Source organism: Ostrinia furnacalis, unplaced genomic scaffold (assembly GCF_004193835.3).
Source record: "Ostrinia furnacalis isolate ACB-3 unplaced genomic scaffold, ASM419383v2 OfSCF5843, whole genome shotgun sequence".
NCBI lineage: Eukaryota > Metazoa > Arthropoda > Insecta > Lepidoptera > Crambidae > Ostrinia > Ostrinia furnacalis.
Window position 1 is genome coordinate 645,877 of NW_021136082.1, and position 14,701 is coordinate 660,577.

Here is a 14,701-nt window from a genome sequence, read left to right on the forward strand (position 1 = left end):
AAACACGAATTTAAAAGCAGTTTTTTTATCAAAAAGTATCATTTTTTATTATTTGTTGGCCTTTTTTGTGTATTTTATGTATTTTTTTAGTATCGCCTGTTATTTAGCATTATTACTGTTTCTACTTTATCAGGTGACTAACGTGAGTCACGTTAAAGTGTACATATAAAAATAGATGAAAGAAAGAGGTCAAAATTTTTTTGATATTTTTTTTTTTTAAATTTATAGAATTTTTTTCTTCCAATTACTTATTGCAAAGAAAACGTAATTACTTTTAAACTAAGCGGTATATCCTGAGTTGGTGGTGCAACTCAGCCTAAGTAGGTAATTTAAGATGCATCTTTTCGTGATGATCTTATACCTACTTACTTTTCACATAGTGAGTAGGTACTTTACTTTGCTTTGTTTTATAGGTCAGACATTTTGCTTAACATTTTGGATTTACTTCTGCTAAATTCGTTTCTCAGGTGTTTCTTTTAAAGCGTTCCTGTTCAGGGGGTTTTCTTCAGGTTTTTCGTTCAGGTTAATTTTTCACGTAGTACCTAGCTATTACCTGCTCTTTTAGAGACGTTTCTTTTGTTGTTTTGGGAGCGGTGTATTCCACAATAGTTGGTCGGAGGGGTCGAAAGAAAAGCATTCCTCGGATCTGCAGTCCGATACTGTTGCATGCCGATATGGTATGATGTAGCTGAACAATATACATTTTTATGTGATCTATATGTACCTACATTATGCAATAAATGATTTTGATTTGATTTGATTTGAACCGTTAGGCTACCTATTGTCGTAAAACTTTATGTAAAAGTAATTTCAGAGTCTAAAATGAAAATATTTAACTTGCATAGACTTGCGTTAACTAAACCACTGTTATTCAAGTAGGTAGGTACAAAAATTGTGGCATATTTGTTGTAAGATGTTCATTTAATAAACAACTACTATTAAATTAATTATTAGGTATTAAATTCTTGATTCTAATAAAATAGGTTAAATTGTTTAAAAATATCTTTAGATATGGACAAAAGTTGAATCTTGTAAATGTAATAGAATAAAGTGATAGTCTGTTTCAAAACTTACGTTTATTTTAGGAATATTATACTTTTTAATTTGTTATTACCTATATTTTGTCATGATTTGATGATGAAGTTTTTTCAAACTTAACAGCACACAATTATGTGCTATTAATTGATCTTTATTAAGTATTTAAGTTTTTCTAAACTTAAATAATAACGAACTCAGTACACGTGTATCTTGTATGTAATTACTATAACCAAATAATAATTGTTACTAACCATACACTTAAAAATAAATGTGATGATTTATAACCATGGCCTTTGATTTTTTCCTTTTCTTCAACTGCAGAGTCTCGACCACTTGTTTTTCTTCTATTTTTAAATCTGCCAACTCCTTCAGGTTTTCGTCGTCACTTTTGGTAGATTCTTCGTCATCGCTGTAGTTGTACTTCATGGAATAGTCGAAGTATAGTTTGTCTTCGACCAATCGATAGTCCGGCTTGGATATCGTGCCGCGCATGCAGTCGTGGTAATGGCAGACAATTTTTTCTTGCTCGTACGTTTCGCAGGAACCTGGAATTTTTAAAGAAAGATGATAGCGAATTTGGCGAGGTGTTTGGAAACCTACGCACACTAGTGTTCCGGGTTCGATGCCTGCGACCCGTACAAGATACAAATACCTATTTGTTTGTTTTCTAATTTTCTATGTAAGGATAATATTACTGTCTAATTTTTGCCGTTTCCACTACTTACAACACTTATTGGTGATAAAAATTCTTATGGTTTCTGGAATAATAGGTAAGGATCACGGAATTAAAAGTTACATATTTACCTATAAGTTTTTATAACCCTCCAGCCAGCTAACTTAGGCGATTATCACACTGCACCGCGCTCCGCCGCGGTCCGCGGGGCGACAATAACGAATCCCGCACGCAAACGCGTTGTCAGTGTGTTGTGCCGCGCGTGTTTTCTATACAAACTGAGGTACTTGCATAATAATGATTAAATCTGTCATCCCGCGTACCGCGGCGGAGCGCGGTTCAGTGTGATAATCGCCTTAAAGTTAACCTCAAGAATCCAGCGGTCGACTGGACAGCACTCAACTACAAGTAGGAGAAACCGCGTGCAAAAGCTAGTAAGTACTATAAGTATGTCTCACCAGGCCTCTGCACGCGCACAGTGAGCACGGCGCGCTCCGGTGCCATGTCGCGAAAGTGCACGAGGTAGCACGCCAGCATCGTGCCCGTGCGACCGCGCCCGTGCCGGCAGTGCACTCCGATCACCTACAAAAAAGGTTAAGTTCATTTCTACCACTAGATTAAGCAGCTTTGGTTAAACCACTTCTACTTCTAACCTGGTTTTAACAATTTATTTCTACCACTAGATTAAGCAGCTTTGGTTAAACCACTTCACTTCTACTTCTAAAATAAGCAAAATTACGCAACCGTGATAAACCCCATTTAAATTCTACTACTAAATTAAGCAGCTGCAGTTAAGTAACTCAAATAAATCCACTTCTACTTCTATCACTAAATTATTATTAAGCAGCGGTAGTGAAACCGCCTCATTTCTATCACGAAAATAAGCAGATGTGGTAAAACCACTTCACTTCTGCGACTAAATAAAGTAGCTGGTAAAACCACTTCACTTCTACAACTAGATTTAGCAGCGGTGATTAAACCGCCTCACTTCTACCACTAAATTAAACAGCAGTGGTTAAACCATTTCACTTCTATCACTAAATTAAGCAGCTGTGGTTCAACCACTTCACTTTTACCCCTAGATTAAGCAGCTGTGGATAAACAACTTCACTTCTACCACTAAAATAAGCAGTTGTGGTAAAACCTCTTCACTTCTACCCCTAGATTAAGCAGCTGTGGTTAAACCACATCACTTCTATTACTAAATTAAGCAGCTGTGGTTAAACCACTTCACTTCTATCACTAAATTAAGCAGCTGTGGTTAAACCACATCACTTCTATTACTAAATTAAGCAGCTGTGGTTAAACCACATCACTTCTATTACTAAATTAAGCAGCTGTGGTTAAACCACTTCACTTCTATCACCAAATTAAGCAGCGGTGGTTAAACCACTTCACTTCTATTACTAAATTAAGAAGCTGTTGTTAAACCATTTCACTACTATCAACCACTAAGGACCGATTCGACCAAACTTTTATTTTATTTTATTCCGAGAATAACTTCTGGTATGACTGGCACATTGCGTAGGTAGGTAGGTACCTACTACAATAATAAAAGAAAGTATTTTATATTCTTACCTCCCCTCTAATTTCTGCTCTCTCGCATATCTCGATGAACTTCAAAATCTGCTTTAGATTTGGCGTCCCGAACTCCTTTATTCTAATCTCCGACCATTTCAATTTCTTCTTGCATTCCAGGATCGGTGGTCTTCGCTCAGGTGACAGCGTAATTAGGTGGTCAACTCCAACATCGGCCAAATAATTCAAATTCTCAACCGTTTGCGGCCACCCCATGGCAGCCACTTTATTCTCTATGAACCATGAGAAGTTGTACGGCGGGTAGGACTCGTAATCTTTGACTTCCGGTTTCGCGGTTGTCTCTGGTTCCGGCGCGGACGCAGCTTCCTCTTTGTTGTCTTTGGGCTCGTCTAGGTATTTGTAGAATAATTTCGCAAGTTTCACGTTGGTTCTCATTTTGTTTGTAATCATTTTTATGTATTTTGTGCTTCTATTTGAGGATTTAAAACGTAAATTGACACGATCAGTTTCTGAAAAATTAGGACATGAATTTAAAATTTACAGTAAAATTATAAAACAATAGTTTTAAAAATTCATTAAAGTTAAGAAAACTACTTTAATTAGTTAACTACTAACTGCTCCAGGTAAGTAATGCAGTAAAACACTTTGTTTTTGATTCATCATCATCATCATTTCAGCCATAGGACGTCCACTGCTGAACATAGGCCTCCCCCAATGCTTTCCATGTTGATCGATTGGTATCGATTGTTTTTGATTGGACCAGAATAAAATTAAATAATAATAGAGGTACATATAAAGGTACCTAGAAGGTATCTCGGAAATTTGCGTGGCGAAAAACTTTTCCTATAATTAACCGTATCTAGTTAAAAATACATCTAGGTTCACTAAGAAATCTAAGTGCGGACTGCGGCTATTGAATTGCTTTCGATTCACAAATGCAGTAATCGCAGATTCTAATCTACTCTGTCAAACGCTTTGTTTAACTGACTTTATCGTACGTTATGAACTGTCAAATGATTACGATTGCTTTACACAATTCCACCTCCCAATAAACTTGTCCCAAAACTTCACTTGCAACGTCACCAAGTTATCATTTAACTTACCGTCTTATCACTTTCACCACAAAATCACTTATCACTTCCCCAACATGTGATAGGTAAAGAGACTAGTGTCAGTTATTTTAGGATGCTCTCTATAGTTTGTTCGTAGTTGGTGAGGTGCCAATTGAGCGTATTGGCCAACGCTTTGGCAAGATCCAATACTGACATTTACCAGGGTTGGGTTTGCCAATTTATATTAATTGGAATACGTCATGCACTAGAGAACTTTGAACTGCAATGGTACTAAGTCGTCACTAATAAGATAGGTTGCATTGTGGATATTGGGAGTCCCAGGTTCAAGTCTTGGAGCGGTCAATGTTAGTTTGTAGGTAACGTTTTTGTAGTAGGAAATTAGGTTACCTACATTTGGGGGTACGTTTAAGTTACAATTTAAAGTTATTACTATGTACCTATTTACTAATATTTAAGGACCTACACGTCAACAAAAAAATAACCAAGGACCTACTAATGTTTATTCCGAAAAAACATTTCAACTTTAAATTACTACACTAAAAATACTCTATTTGTAACGGGATACTTGGGCACCATAAACCATCGATATAACTACAGAATCTGGCACAACACTATCTTGATCTTCCAGAAACAGCTTTAGCTATGTATAGCACAAGATCTTATCTTATTAAAAATCTATCTAAGCTATATTGTGTTACTTCTATAATTTACTGGAGCACCGAACCAAAATGAAGAAGTAAAGGCCGAGCTGAAATGGCGGCATTTTTTTTAAATGCGGGTAGGTATGTTGGATTGGTCAACCGATAGATAAATTGACTTACCGTCAAATTCAAATGAACTGAGCCTACCATGATTTTATTTTTAGAAAGGTATACTTCTAAATTATTGGACAAATAATTTGGAGCTTATTACCTACTATTTGCTGCCTTATTTTAAAAAATCTTTTTAATTTTTGGGCCAGTTTGAAAAAAAGTAAAACAACGACATAAACAAAACAGTCAACATTTAATCTCAGGTACATCATCACACATCACGATCATCACAGTTCAATCTAGCACTTTTTTGGTGGCGTCCTTGGCGGCTTGCATGAATTCTTCCATCACTTCGACGCTCACTCCGAACTTCAGAGGGTTGTCCTCTGTCAAGTACATGAAGTACTTGCCTACGGCCTCTTCGTGCTCCTCGGCGTCTAAGGACCCTGGAAATAGAGATTATTGTATGAAATTTTATTAGATAGCCCTTTTGGTTTGCATACTGAATTACTACTTCAGTATGCCAGAGGTCACGGGTTCGATTAAGCCTTATGTAGTTGTTAGGGAATGGGTGGCGCAGTGTTTAATGTTCAAGAATTATTTCTTTAATGTTATTTTTTTATTATTTTTATGTTAACAACGACGTTATTAATTGTTAGTACATATTGTTATCAATTTGCATTGGTTTTTAAATGTAGGTAACGACCATAGTGGGAAGATGATCAGACATATTTTTAAGGTACTTATGATAAATGATAGTTATGACTTCGCCAGCCATGTATGATGCTAACCAGGTCGGATCATCCGGATGACGTTCATGGCCTGGTCGGGCAGGAACCGGTGGAAGTGCACCAGGTAGCAAGCCAGCATCACGCCGGAGCGGCTGCGGCCTTGCCGGCAGTGGATGCCTATGACCTGATGGAACGACAACAATTTTAATAAAATTATTTGAATGTTATTCATATTCACTGTTGCTGAATAAAAATAAATAAAAACTTGATTTATTTTAGTGGCCGCATTACGATTGCTTCTAAAGTTCCAAGTCGCATTGAGCCGAAGGAAAAATTAAGTGAATGTTATGTTATCGTTAAGATGACATCCAGCAACAAGCTGGAATAAACTGGAATCTGGATGCATGGCCAGGGACCGAGGTCGGTGGAAGGTGAAGAGGAGGCCTATGTTCGAAGACGAACGACGACAAAGTATAGATAGATAAGTAGTTAAATTATAATAAAATTAATTTCAAAATAGTTAAAAGAAACAATCATTTTTATCCCTGGGAAACACGGATGTGGTTTTCAGCTTCAGATAGGCGAAACCGCGTAAAAATATTATATTATGAGATGCTAGTTCTGAAAATACGGTCAACGTCATGATGAGTGTCGAAATAAAATAAGTACATATCTATAAAAACGGCACTAACCATGTGAATCTAAAAAACGCGATAGATGACAGATCGCTTACGAAAATAATAACACTCAGTACATTCACCGGTTGTCCGGAGTTGCAAGTTTTTTGTTGTTTTGCCAAATAAATATTTTTAAAAGAACTCGACAGCCGTGCTGTCTACAGTAACATGAATGGGTGAGAATATTAATTGAGTCTATCGATCGCTACATCTGTTTGTTTGTTTAAATGCTAGTAAGAGATTACTGTAACATTTCTTGATAAAAAGGATAGATTAAAAAAAAGTTTATTTTAAAAATTCCACCATGTGGGCTGTAACAAATCAGCTGTGAGTTGAACCCAAGACTCCAGGACCAGAAAGTAAAGTCACTGGTTGGGTTTTCTTGGCGGTCAAGCTGTAGATCCTGGCTGCACAGGAGTTGCAGCGATGGGAATAGTCCCGTTTGACCAGAAAGTAACTCTAACTACTAAATTACACAGGCATCGGTTGGTTTTAATTTATATCACACTGCTGAAATGATGTGTCAACTAAATTGCCTGATAGACAAAAGTCGATTTTAGCAGTTAATTTTTATTTTTGAGTAGGTGTTCTGTCATAATAACAGGCCGAGTATAAAGATAGAACTATGTAGTACATAATTTACTAGATTGAAATCAAAGTATCTAATAATAACAATTTTAAATTATTTTGTGTAGGAGTCAAGTCATAAATCAAACAAACTATTAAGAACTTCACAACAAGGTCGGTCTATCTACACATCTGATAAATCAGTCTGTCTATTGAAACGTTACTGCTATTTGAAACTAAATTAAAGTAGGAAGTGTTTGAAAATGTTACAATAAATCTTAATGTTAAAAAAAGTGTCGGAAACAACAAAATCGGACCACGCAAATAGGACGAGGTCGATTCAATGCATCATGAACATAGAAATCTGGATAAAATGAAACGGCAACACTAGAACACTTGTAGGTAATAAACAGTGTCGTTTGTAAATATGGATCAAACAAAAGGATTGATGCCCGTTTTCACCATCTATCCTTAATTTTTAAATGCCCCTATGAAAACAAAATTCCTGTTATGTATAAGGGGTCACTTAAAAATTAGGCATATAATATGGTGAAAACTACCTAATGCAATTGAATTTTCAGAAACAATATTTCACTTCTCGAAAAAATATTAACAACTCCATATTAATTTACAGATTACTGAAGCAAATGTAAGTATTCGAATTTTGGAGCCGTCGAATCATACATAGGGTTGTACTAAATGTAGTACATGGACTGTTAAACAGTTAAGATTGGACATAAACATTAAGGCTGAGTTGCACCATCTTACTTTAACTTTGACAAACTTCAAAAAATTGTCAAACTCTATACAAAAAGTAACGGTTAATGTTATTGTTACGGTTAAAATAATGTGGTGCAAACTCAGCTTGTTGACCTTTTGTTTTAGTTTGTGTTTTCGGTACCTACAAAAGTAAGTAGGACCTATAGAATTTTATCGTTAATTGATATGAAGCATAAGACACAATCCAGAACAATTTAGGCGGTCTTATCGCTATGAAGTGATCTCTCCAGATAACCGAAGAAGAGGACGGTTGGACATGGTGTTTGAATACCAACTTAGGTTGTTGATAATCTTCAATCATCAGAGAAATGACTTACGCCCGATTTCATAATCATTACTATGAGGTCTCACAGTGCCCGTGGACGCACAGGGTGACACACGAACCAATCACAAAGCTCTATTCAACGCTGTGCGTTCTATTTGCTGCATCACTTAAGCAAGCATCGCATATTATGAGTCAAGTTTCAACTTACCTCGCCATTTTTGTCAGCCCGTTTACAGACATCTATAAACTTTTTGACGTCATCAACTGTGGGTACTTCGAACTCCTCAACCGGCACTTCAGTCCACCGCAACCTGGCAATATCGTCCACTGGCGGCTTCTTGCCGGCTGTCAGTGTTACCAGGTGCGTGATACCCTGGTTGGTAAGAAACTTTAAATTCTCAACGTTTCTGGGGAAAGCCATCGCTGCCAATTTCTTTGGAATGACCCACGAGAATTTTAGTGGAGGGTACGCATCTACTTCGATCTCTGGAAACGGATTTTCTGGTATGATCACAGTCAAGTCGTTTCTGATCTCTTTCTTCGCTCCAGCAAGGTGCCTGTCCTCCTGTTCGGTTATTTCCTCCATTCTAGTGTAAACTGTGTACGTTTCTTCACCCATTTCTGTGTCTTCTGTTTTCACTGCCACAAAAATGAAAAAAAGTTAGGGACGTTTGTTTTTTGTTTTATTTTTAAATTTCGAAATATGAACACAAGCACTTCTCGCACTGGCAGGTTAGAGAGCGGACCATCTGGCACGATTTTTGTAGGTTGACTGCCGAAAGGGCGGGAAAGATTTGGCACATCCTCTCTCTGGAGTGTAACATTTATTTCTGGAGTTTACAGACCCACCTTGACAACGATAATAATGCCAATGCCAAGGAAAAGTCGTACAGATTTGAGTCTTATTTTGTGGTAAATAAGAAGTGATTTTTTGGTGTTTCATTTCTTCAACATGAATTATATTTGCGTTTTGGGTCCATATTATGCCAAAGAAGTTGACAGATTGTAATGAAAATTAGCGCGTGTACAATAAAAATAATGCTTCGGCGGAATATTGTTTGAAATTTCGACAGTGACGTCATTGATTCTCAATGGATCGCTGACGTCACAGGATGGTGTTTTGTAAACATTCAGTAGGGAGATTATTTTCGCATCGCAGTATAATTGTTAATGGGCCACAAAGACGTTGCATGGATGCATGATATAGCGCGTATTTTCATCTTTACGACTTCCGCGCGGAAAATTATTTAAAGAGCGTATTAAGTTACCAATTTTATTTTTTCGTTGAAGTGATTTTAAGACCACCTAGGTAGACTAGGGCTAGGTCTTACCCAATTAAACCTCACTAACTAGAACAGGCAAGTTCATCCGTTTAAAAATCTACGTTACAATAAGTTTAGAATCTACTAGAGAAAGATAGATGCAGCGGTGCTGACAAAATTTTATTTCTTCGCAAATTATTTAAAGAAAATCTTTAAAACTAAATTTTACAAATAATAAAAATATTGAGCCTACAAAATTTGCACAGCGTCGCCATAAAAACCTCGGGAATGCATTTTTATCATATTTATGCATTTCGGTACAGCACGTAGTTTTATCTTCCTCCTGAAAAATTACTTCTTTTACACTTAAGAGGTTTTCACTCTAAGGTATCGACAGGTTTGTCACTTTTTACTATTGTTTGATCATCAAAATCATCATCAACAAGTCATTTAGTCCCCACTGCAGGAGGAAAACCCTCTCTTATTTACCAGAGGCAAATGGAGGATTTGGTCTACACTCCCCACGCTGGCCAGACGGGATGGCACCAAAGTATCACTATTCAAATTCTTTAAACACTTATTAAATCCACTTACCAGACATTTTATTTATTTTATTTTATTTAAATGCTGCACCTGCCCTTATCGAAACCAAAAGTAACACTAATCTAGTTCCAAACCACATATGGACAGCTGATATGCCACCAATACTGTTAATTGCGTTCTGCAACTCCTTAATTCAAGAGCAATAAGGTCCAAATTGTAAAAGCCTCGAGCTCTGTCATCGATATGTAAGAGTGATGAGCATTAGACAATTAATTGTCTGATTATAATATTTAGGGATGTGCTTTGTTATGGTTTTTTATTGGCTTGTCGATGATTTGGCTTTATAGGTACTTAATAAACGGTGTGATTTGAAGCAATCATCTCATCATACAAATGTAAACATTTAATGTTCCGTTAGACATTAAATACATAATTTGGTGCACTCACTCGTAAGACAAGCATAATTTAGTTCATGCACTAAATTCCCTACTACGAGGGGTTAAAGTAATTTGTGCAATACAAATTACTAGTAATCTAAAAAAAAAGTTGAGGGGTCAATTAGCAAGTATCTAAGTAGATTTGTTCATACAAAATTAGCATAATTTAACTGCGATTCTAAATAAAGTTAAAAATAGAATTCAAAAATAATCTTCCATAATTTTCCTTCGATATTATTAACAATATTACTGGCATCACTAACAGCCATTCTAAAACCAACCCTATCCCCAACATAATAAATGTCACGGGCCTATTTTTACACGTCGCGGGCCGAGTTGCGCAAACGCATAATATTAGAACGTGAACTTGGGCCGAGAAATTGGGTGAAGATAAATCTGTCAACGTTTGAAATAACCGGTGAAGAATGTTTATGATAATTGCAAAATTATATCAGCAATTATATATGAAATTACTAAAAATTTTTTTAGTAATGACAGTTTGATGACTTCAATATGAAAAGATTTTTAAATAGAAAGATTAAAAAAGAGAACCAAAGATGGCGGATTTTTCAATTTTTTGATCAAAAAATGTATCTGAGGAATAAAATTGGCACATGGACGCTTGTGTGTGGAATATCAAAATGTTAATTTTGTTCTTTAAATAAAAGTTCAAAAAACATACAAAATCTCTAAATTACCAACACACTTGCTAAAACACCGTTAACGATTTTGTATGTTTTGTACAAAAAGAGTTTTTTTTTGGCATTTCATTCCAGAGCACCATAATAAGTAAGTAAATCATTAAACTTATTGGTACAAAATCCAGAATTTCATGGAACAAAAACATAGGTATAAATTACATTAACAAATTAAAAAAAGTAAACACTGTAAATTAAATAAGAATACATTTTATTTCATACAGCACAAGGTCTAATCTAGCTTACAGTGTAAATAACGTATCTCCTACACTATGTTAGTCGTCTGACCGCAGTTTCATAATATTTGGACCATCACATATTGAGCCGATTTCATACTTTAATGATCATTTATTTATATTCATTTTCAGTACTAATTTATGTTTTTTTTAAGTAATTTAAATTCAAGCAAAAGTTAACAAATCACGGTACAACACGCTTTACGCGATGATTGTATGTATGTTATTCTTTTTTGAAACGTAACGACTACGAGCGGTTTCACATTACGTCCGAATCGGTATGAGTAGCCTTATTTCTGACATTTTGCAAGATGTGATTTAGCAGAGGGCCTAGTGTGAGATTAACATCAAACGCGCTCACTTGAGCGCGTCAAAAAATGACATTAAATGTATGACAGCGCCCCTAGCGGGAAACGTTCAAAAACTAAAATTGATTTAAACTCACACTCAGCCCACAGATCAATGAATTTAGTAACAACAATTCAAGTTTATACAATGTTACTTTAAATGTATAACAAATATGAACAAGATAAAACATTTATTAGTCTTTAAAATAATGGTAAACAATATAAAAGCTCATAGTAACACGATTTTATATTTCTAATTGATCCATAATCAAAATTAGGAATAAAATATCAAATAATTCAGGTTTATTTCCTCAAGAAAACTGATATTTATTTTCAATATTAACATAATATAATTACTCGCAAGACCATTGGTTGTTAATTAACTGATTAAAATCGGCTCCAAACAATAAATTCATTATAAATAACACTCACTAAGCTCATCTACACTTGAAACAAACGTCAAGGGATAATACACTCGACTTAGATGTATATAATTTACGATAAATGAATCTTCTACCGATAGAAGCATGAAGGGAAGGCAGCTGTCCCCACCCCTTTAATTTGATTTGCCCCTCCCTAGGCCAGATTACCCCCTTCTAGGCCAGACTGCCTCCTTAGGCCTAAAAGCTACGCCCATGTCTATGTGACGCGTTTATTAAAATCACGAAAGGCTCTAAATCCAAGTTAATGCCGTTAGAAAAAGAAAATTTCTTCTTTTTCTTATTTTGTTTACGGCCCCACTGGCCTAATACACGTATTTTGACAGTCAAGATCTCGCTGACGTCCAGAAGTTGTCCCATTGAAAAACAGTTCTAAGTTCGTATTCACAAAATTAATTTTGATAGAACGATTACTCGATAGGATCGCAACTCAGCGATTTGTTTTCATCAAAGTTTTGTTACGTCGTCCCATTGAAAAGCAGTTCTAAATCCGTATTCACAGGGGTCATTTTCGATAGAACGATTACTTGATAGGATCGCAACTCAGTGTTTTGTTGTCGTTGAAGTTTTGTTACGTGAATAAGGCTACAGTTCTGAGATACGGCCCACAGAGTGACCTCTCCAATGAATCCTGCCAGTCATGTTAATATCTACATGGAAAAAAAAACAATTTAGAGAACGAATCAAAAAGTCGATGTATATCATCCATTGACAAGTATTGTAGATACAATGTGATTTTACAAAACCTAATACATCTAGCATGATTAAACAATAAAAATACTATAAAACGAATACTTACAATGATGGATACTGCAAGGCACAGTAATAGGCCACATATTGTATAATGTATATAAAATCTAAATATACATATTCTTGTATCATTATAATATACACGGCGATTACTTTTAGAAGTGTAGATATTGACATTTTCAAATAATTGTCCTTTTTACACACTACAAGTTAATAGGACGGTAAAACTTATAGCAATTCTGTATTATTATAATGATACAAAAGCACATATCACCTTTTACGCTCCGTGAGCCACAAAACTGCGTAAAAACGCATAAAGTAACATTAAAACATCATATTGAACCTAACAACTTATTTGCTAGGACTTGTGAGATTTTGCCTAAAAAAAATACTTTTCTAAGTCAAATCGATAAGAAATAACTCCGATACCAATACGAATAATCGTTTTTGGTTTAAAAACATTACATAAACATACTTAAATAAATAACATAGCGTAAGCTAAAATAATATTAGTTTAGCAAGTTATATTTTGTTCTATTCAACGGCACGATGTAGCTTGTAGCATCTCTGTGGCAAACTGTATATTCATTTCACAAATGTTTCTTGGAAAATGTTGAATTAAGTACTTGCCTAAGAGATTCTTAGCCGAACTAGTCTTTTAAATAAACTACAAGAACAGTCCCACCAGTGACATTGACAGGGGGGCGCCACCGTCAATACCGGATCGCGGGTTCCGATTTTTGCCATGTTAGGAACTATGTAGTTGAACTATAGTGGCGCCCCCCTGTCAATGTGTTTGGTGAGACAGTTCAATGTAGTTCATCTCTGAATGGAATGATGTGTTTAAATATGACAATAGTAACTAAAATGGAGGATACACCGGTGTCAAGAACCAGTAGTAAACCATTTCAATATTCACACTTAATAATGTATTTTAATAAAAATCGAGACATGGAATGAAAAATCTAGCGTTACTCATAGTTTCATATTAGCACCTAGCAAAGGAAGAATTTATTTAAGTACATACTTTAATACTGTTATTTTATGAAAATACCAAAAAAATGCATGTTTTAACATTTAACCTAAAATAACCCCTGATGAAACGCCACAGAGTTGCGAATGTAATGAATAAAATTAATAAAAAAAATGATTTACATGACAGAAGATCACACGGTCCGAAAAAAAATGTTTTAATGATTGATTTCTGTTTATAAATTGTATCATAATCAATGATACTATGTATTCATTTCTAGTTTTGGTTTCATGATTTGTTTTTCTTTACTTAAAAACAAGTGTTAGAAGGAAAATGTAAATAGGTATTTGCATGTCCTAATTTAAAATCATTTTGCCTATAAAACAACTATGAAACGTAAGAAATAATTAAAATTCTAAGTAAAAACAGTAAGTGTTTACAAAATCAAATAATAAATACAGGTACACTTAATAATGACATGTGATTAATAGTAAGTACCATCGGAAACAGTGTTAACTATCCATTGCCTGTCATGTCGTCTCGTTCTATCGCAAAGAATCACCATTGATGAGAGCGAGAGCAAAAACGGAAATGGATAGTTAACAGTGCGGCCGTGTGTACAATCCTATTGAGCTAACTACGCACATCGCTGGAATGCGACTCTCCCTCGCACACCTCCCCGCGTTCGTCCCGTCCGTACCAGAGCGGCGATGTGACGTCACGGCTGCCTGGTGCGCAGTTAACTCAACCGGATTTTGTTTTACGAAAGTAACCTCTTTTTACTGTTTTTAAATTGACAATTAAGATTCTGCATATTGTAATGAAGGCACGCGACGTGGCTTTAAATGGATATCGATTGTTTTTGAATAATCGATTTTAATTCAATATACTACTTAATATGATAATAATTGATTTAAGGA

The 14,701-nt window shown here is 35.4% G+C and overlaps 2 protein-coding genes across 4 annotated transcripts; both read right to left on the reverse strand.

Moving 5' to 3' along the window:
• Positions 1-396: 396 nt before the first annotated feature.
• On the reverse strand, positions 397-4,998 carry LOC114361607 (dual specificity protein phosphatase 23). Of its 2 annotated transcripts, none has more exons than XM_028316707.1 (4): positions 4,354-4,998; positions 3,290-3,759; positions 2,170-2,293; positions 397-1,583 (listed from the first exon to the last, which is right to left on the reverse strand). In XM_028316707.1, the coding sequence occupies exons 2-4, from the start codon at positions 3,698-3,700 to the stop codon at positions 1,297-1,299; spliced, it is 822 nt and encodes a 273-aa protein (XP_028172508.1). In that variant the 5' UTR covers positions 3,701-3,759; positions 4,354-4,998; the 3' UTR covers positions 397-1,296. The 2 variants fall into 2 exon arrangements, with proteins under 2 accessions (XP_028172508.1, XP_028172509.1); XM_028316708.1 differs by lacking the exon at positions 4,354-4,998 and adding an exon at positions 4,053-4,128.
• Positions 4,999-5,309: 311 nt separating this feature from the next.
• On the reverse strand, positions 5,310-10,025 carry LOC114361606 (dual specificity protein phosphatase 23). 2 transcript variants are annotated; one of them, XM_028316706.1, is made up of 4 exons: positions 9,952-10,025; positions 8,304-8,734; positions 5,867-5,990; positions 5,310-5,521 (listed from the first exon to the last, which is right to left on the reverse strand). In XM_028316706.1, exons 1-4 carry the CDS (start codon positions 9,956-9,958, stop codon positions 5,370-5,372), a joined length of 714 nt encoding a protein of 237 aa, XP_028172507.1. In that variant the 5' UTR covers positions 9,959-10,025; the 3' UTR covers positions 5,310-5,369. The 2 variants fall into 2 exon arrangements, with proteins under 2 accessions (XP_028172507.1, XP_028172506.1); XM_028316705.1 differs by lacking the exon at positions 9,952-10,025 and adding an exon at positions 8,805-8,939.
• Positions 10,026-14,701: the final 4,676 nt, after the last annotated feature.

Coding starts and splice junctions, on each gene's coding strand:
- LOC114361607 (XM_028316707.1), bottom strand. CDS start 3,700: ATGATTACAAACAAAATGAGAACCAACGTGAAACTTGCGAAATTATTC. Junction 2,294..3,289: donor GAGCAGAAATTAGAGGGGAG/GTAAGAATATAA, acceptor CCTTTTTTGTAG/GTGATCGGAGTGCACTGCCG. Junction 1,584..2,169: donor TGTGCGCGTGCAGAGGCCTG/GTGAGACATACT, acceptor TAAAAATTCCAG/GTTCCTGCGAAACGTACGAG.
- LOC114361606 (XM_028316705.1), bottom strand. CDS start 8,919: ATGTTACACTCCAGAGAGAGGATGTGCCAAATCTTTCCCGCCCTTTCG. Junction 8,735..8,804: donor CCAGTGCGAGAAGTGCTTGT/GTTCATATTTCG, acceptor TTTTTGTGGCAG/TGAAAACAGAAGACACAGAA. Junction 5,991..8,303: donor GGGCTGACAAAAATGGCGAG/GTAAGTTGAAAC, acceptor TCGTTCCATCAG/GTCATAGGCATCCACTGCCG.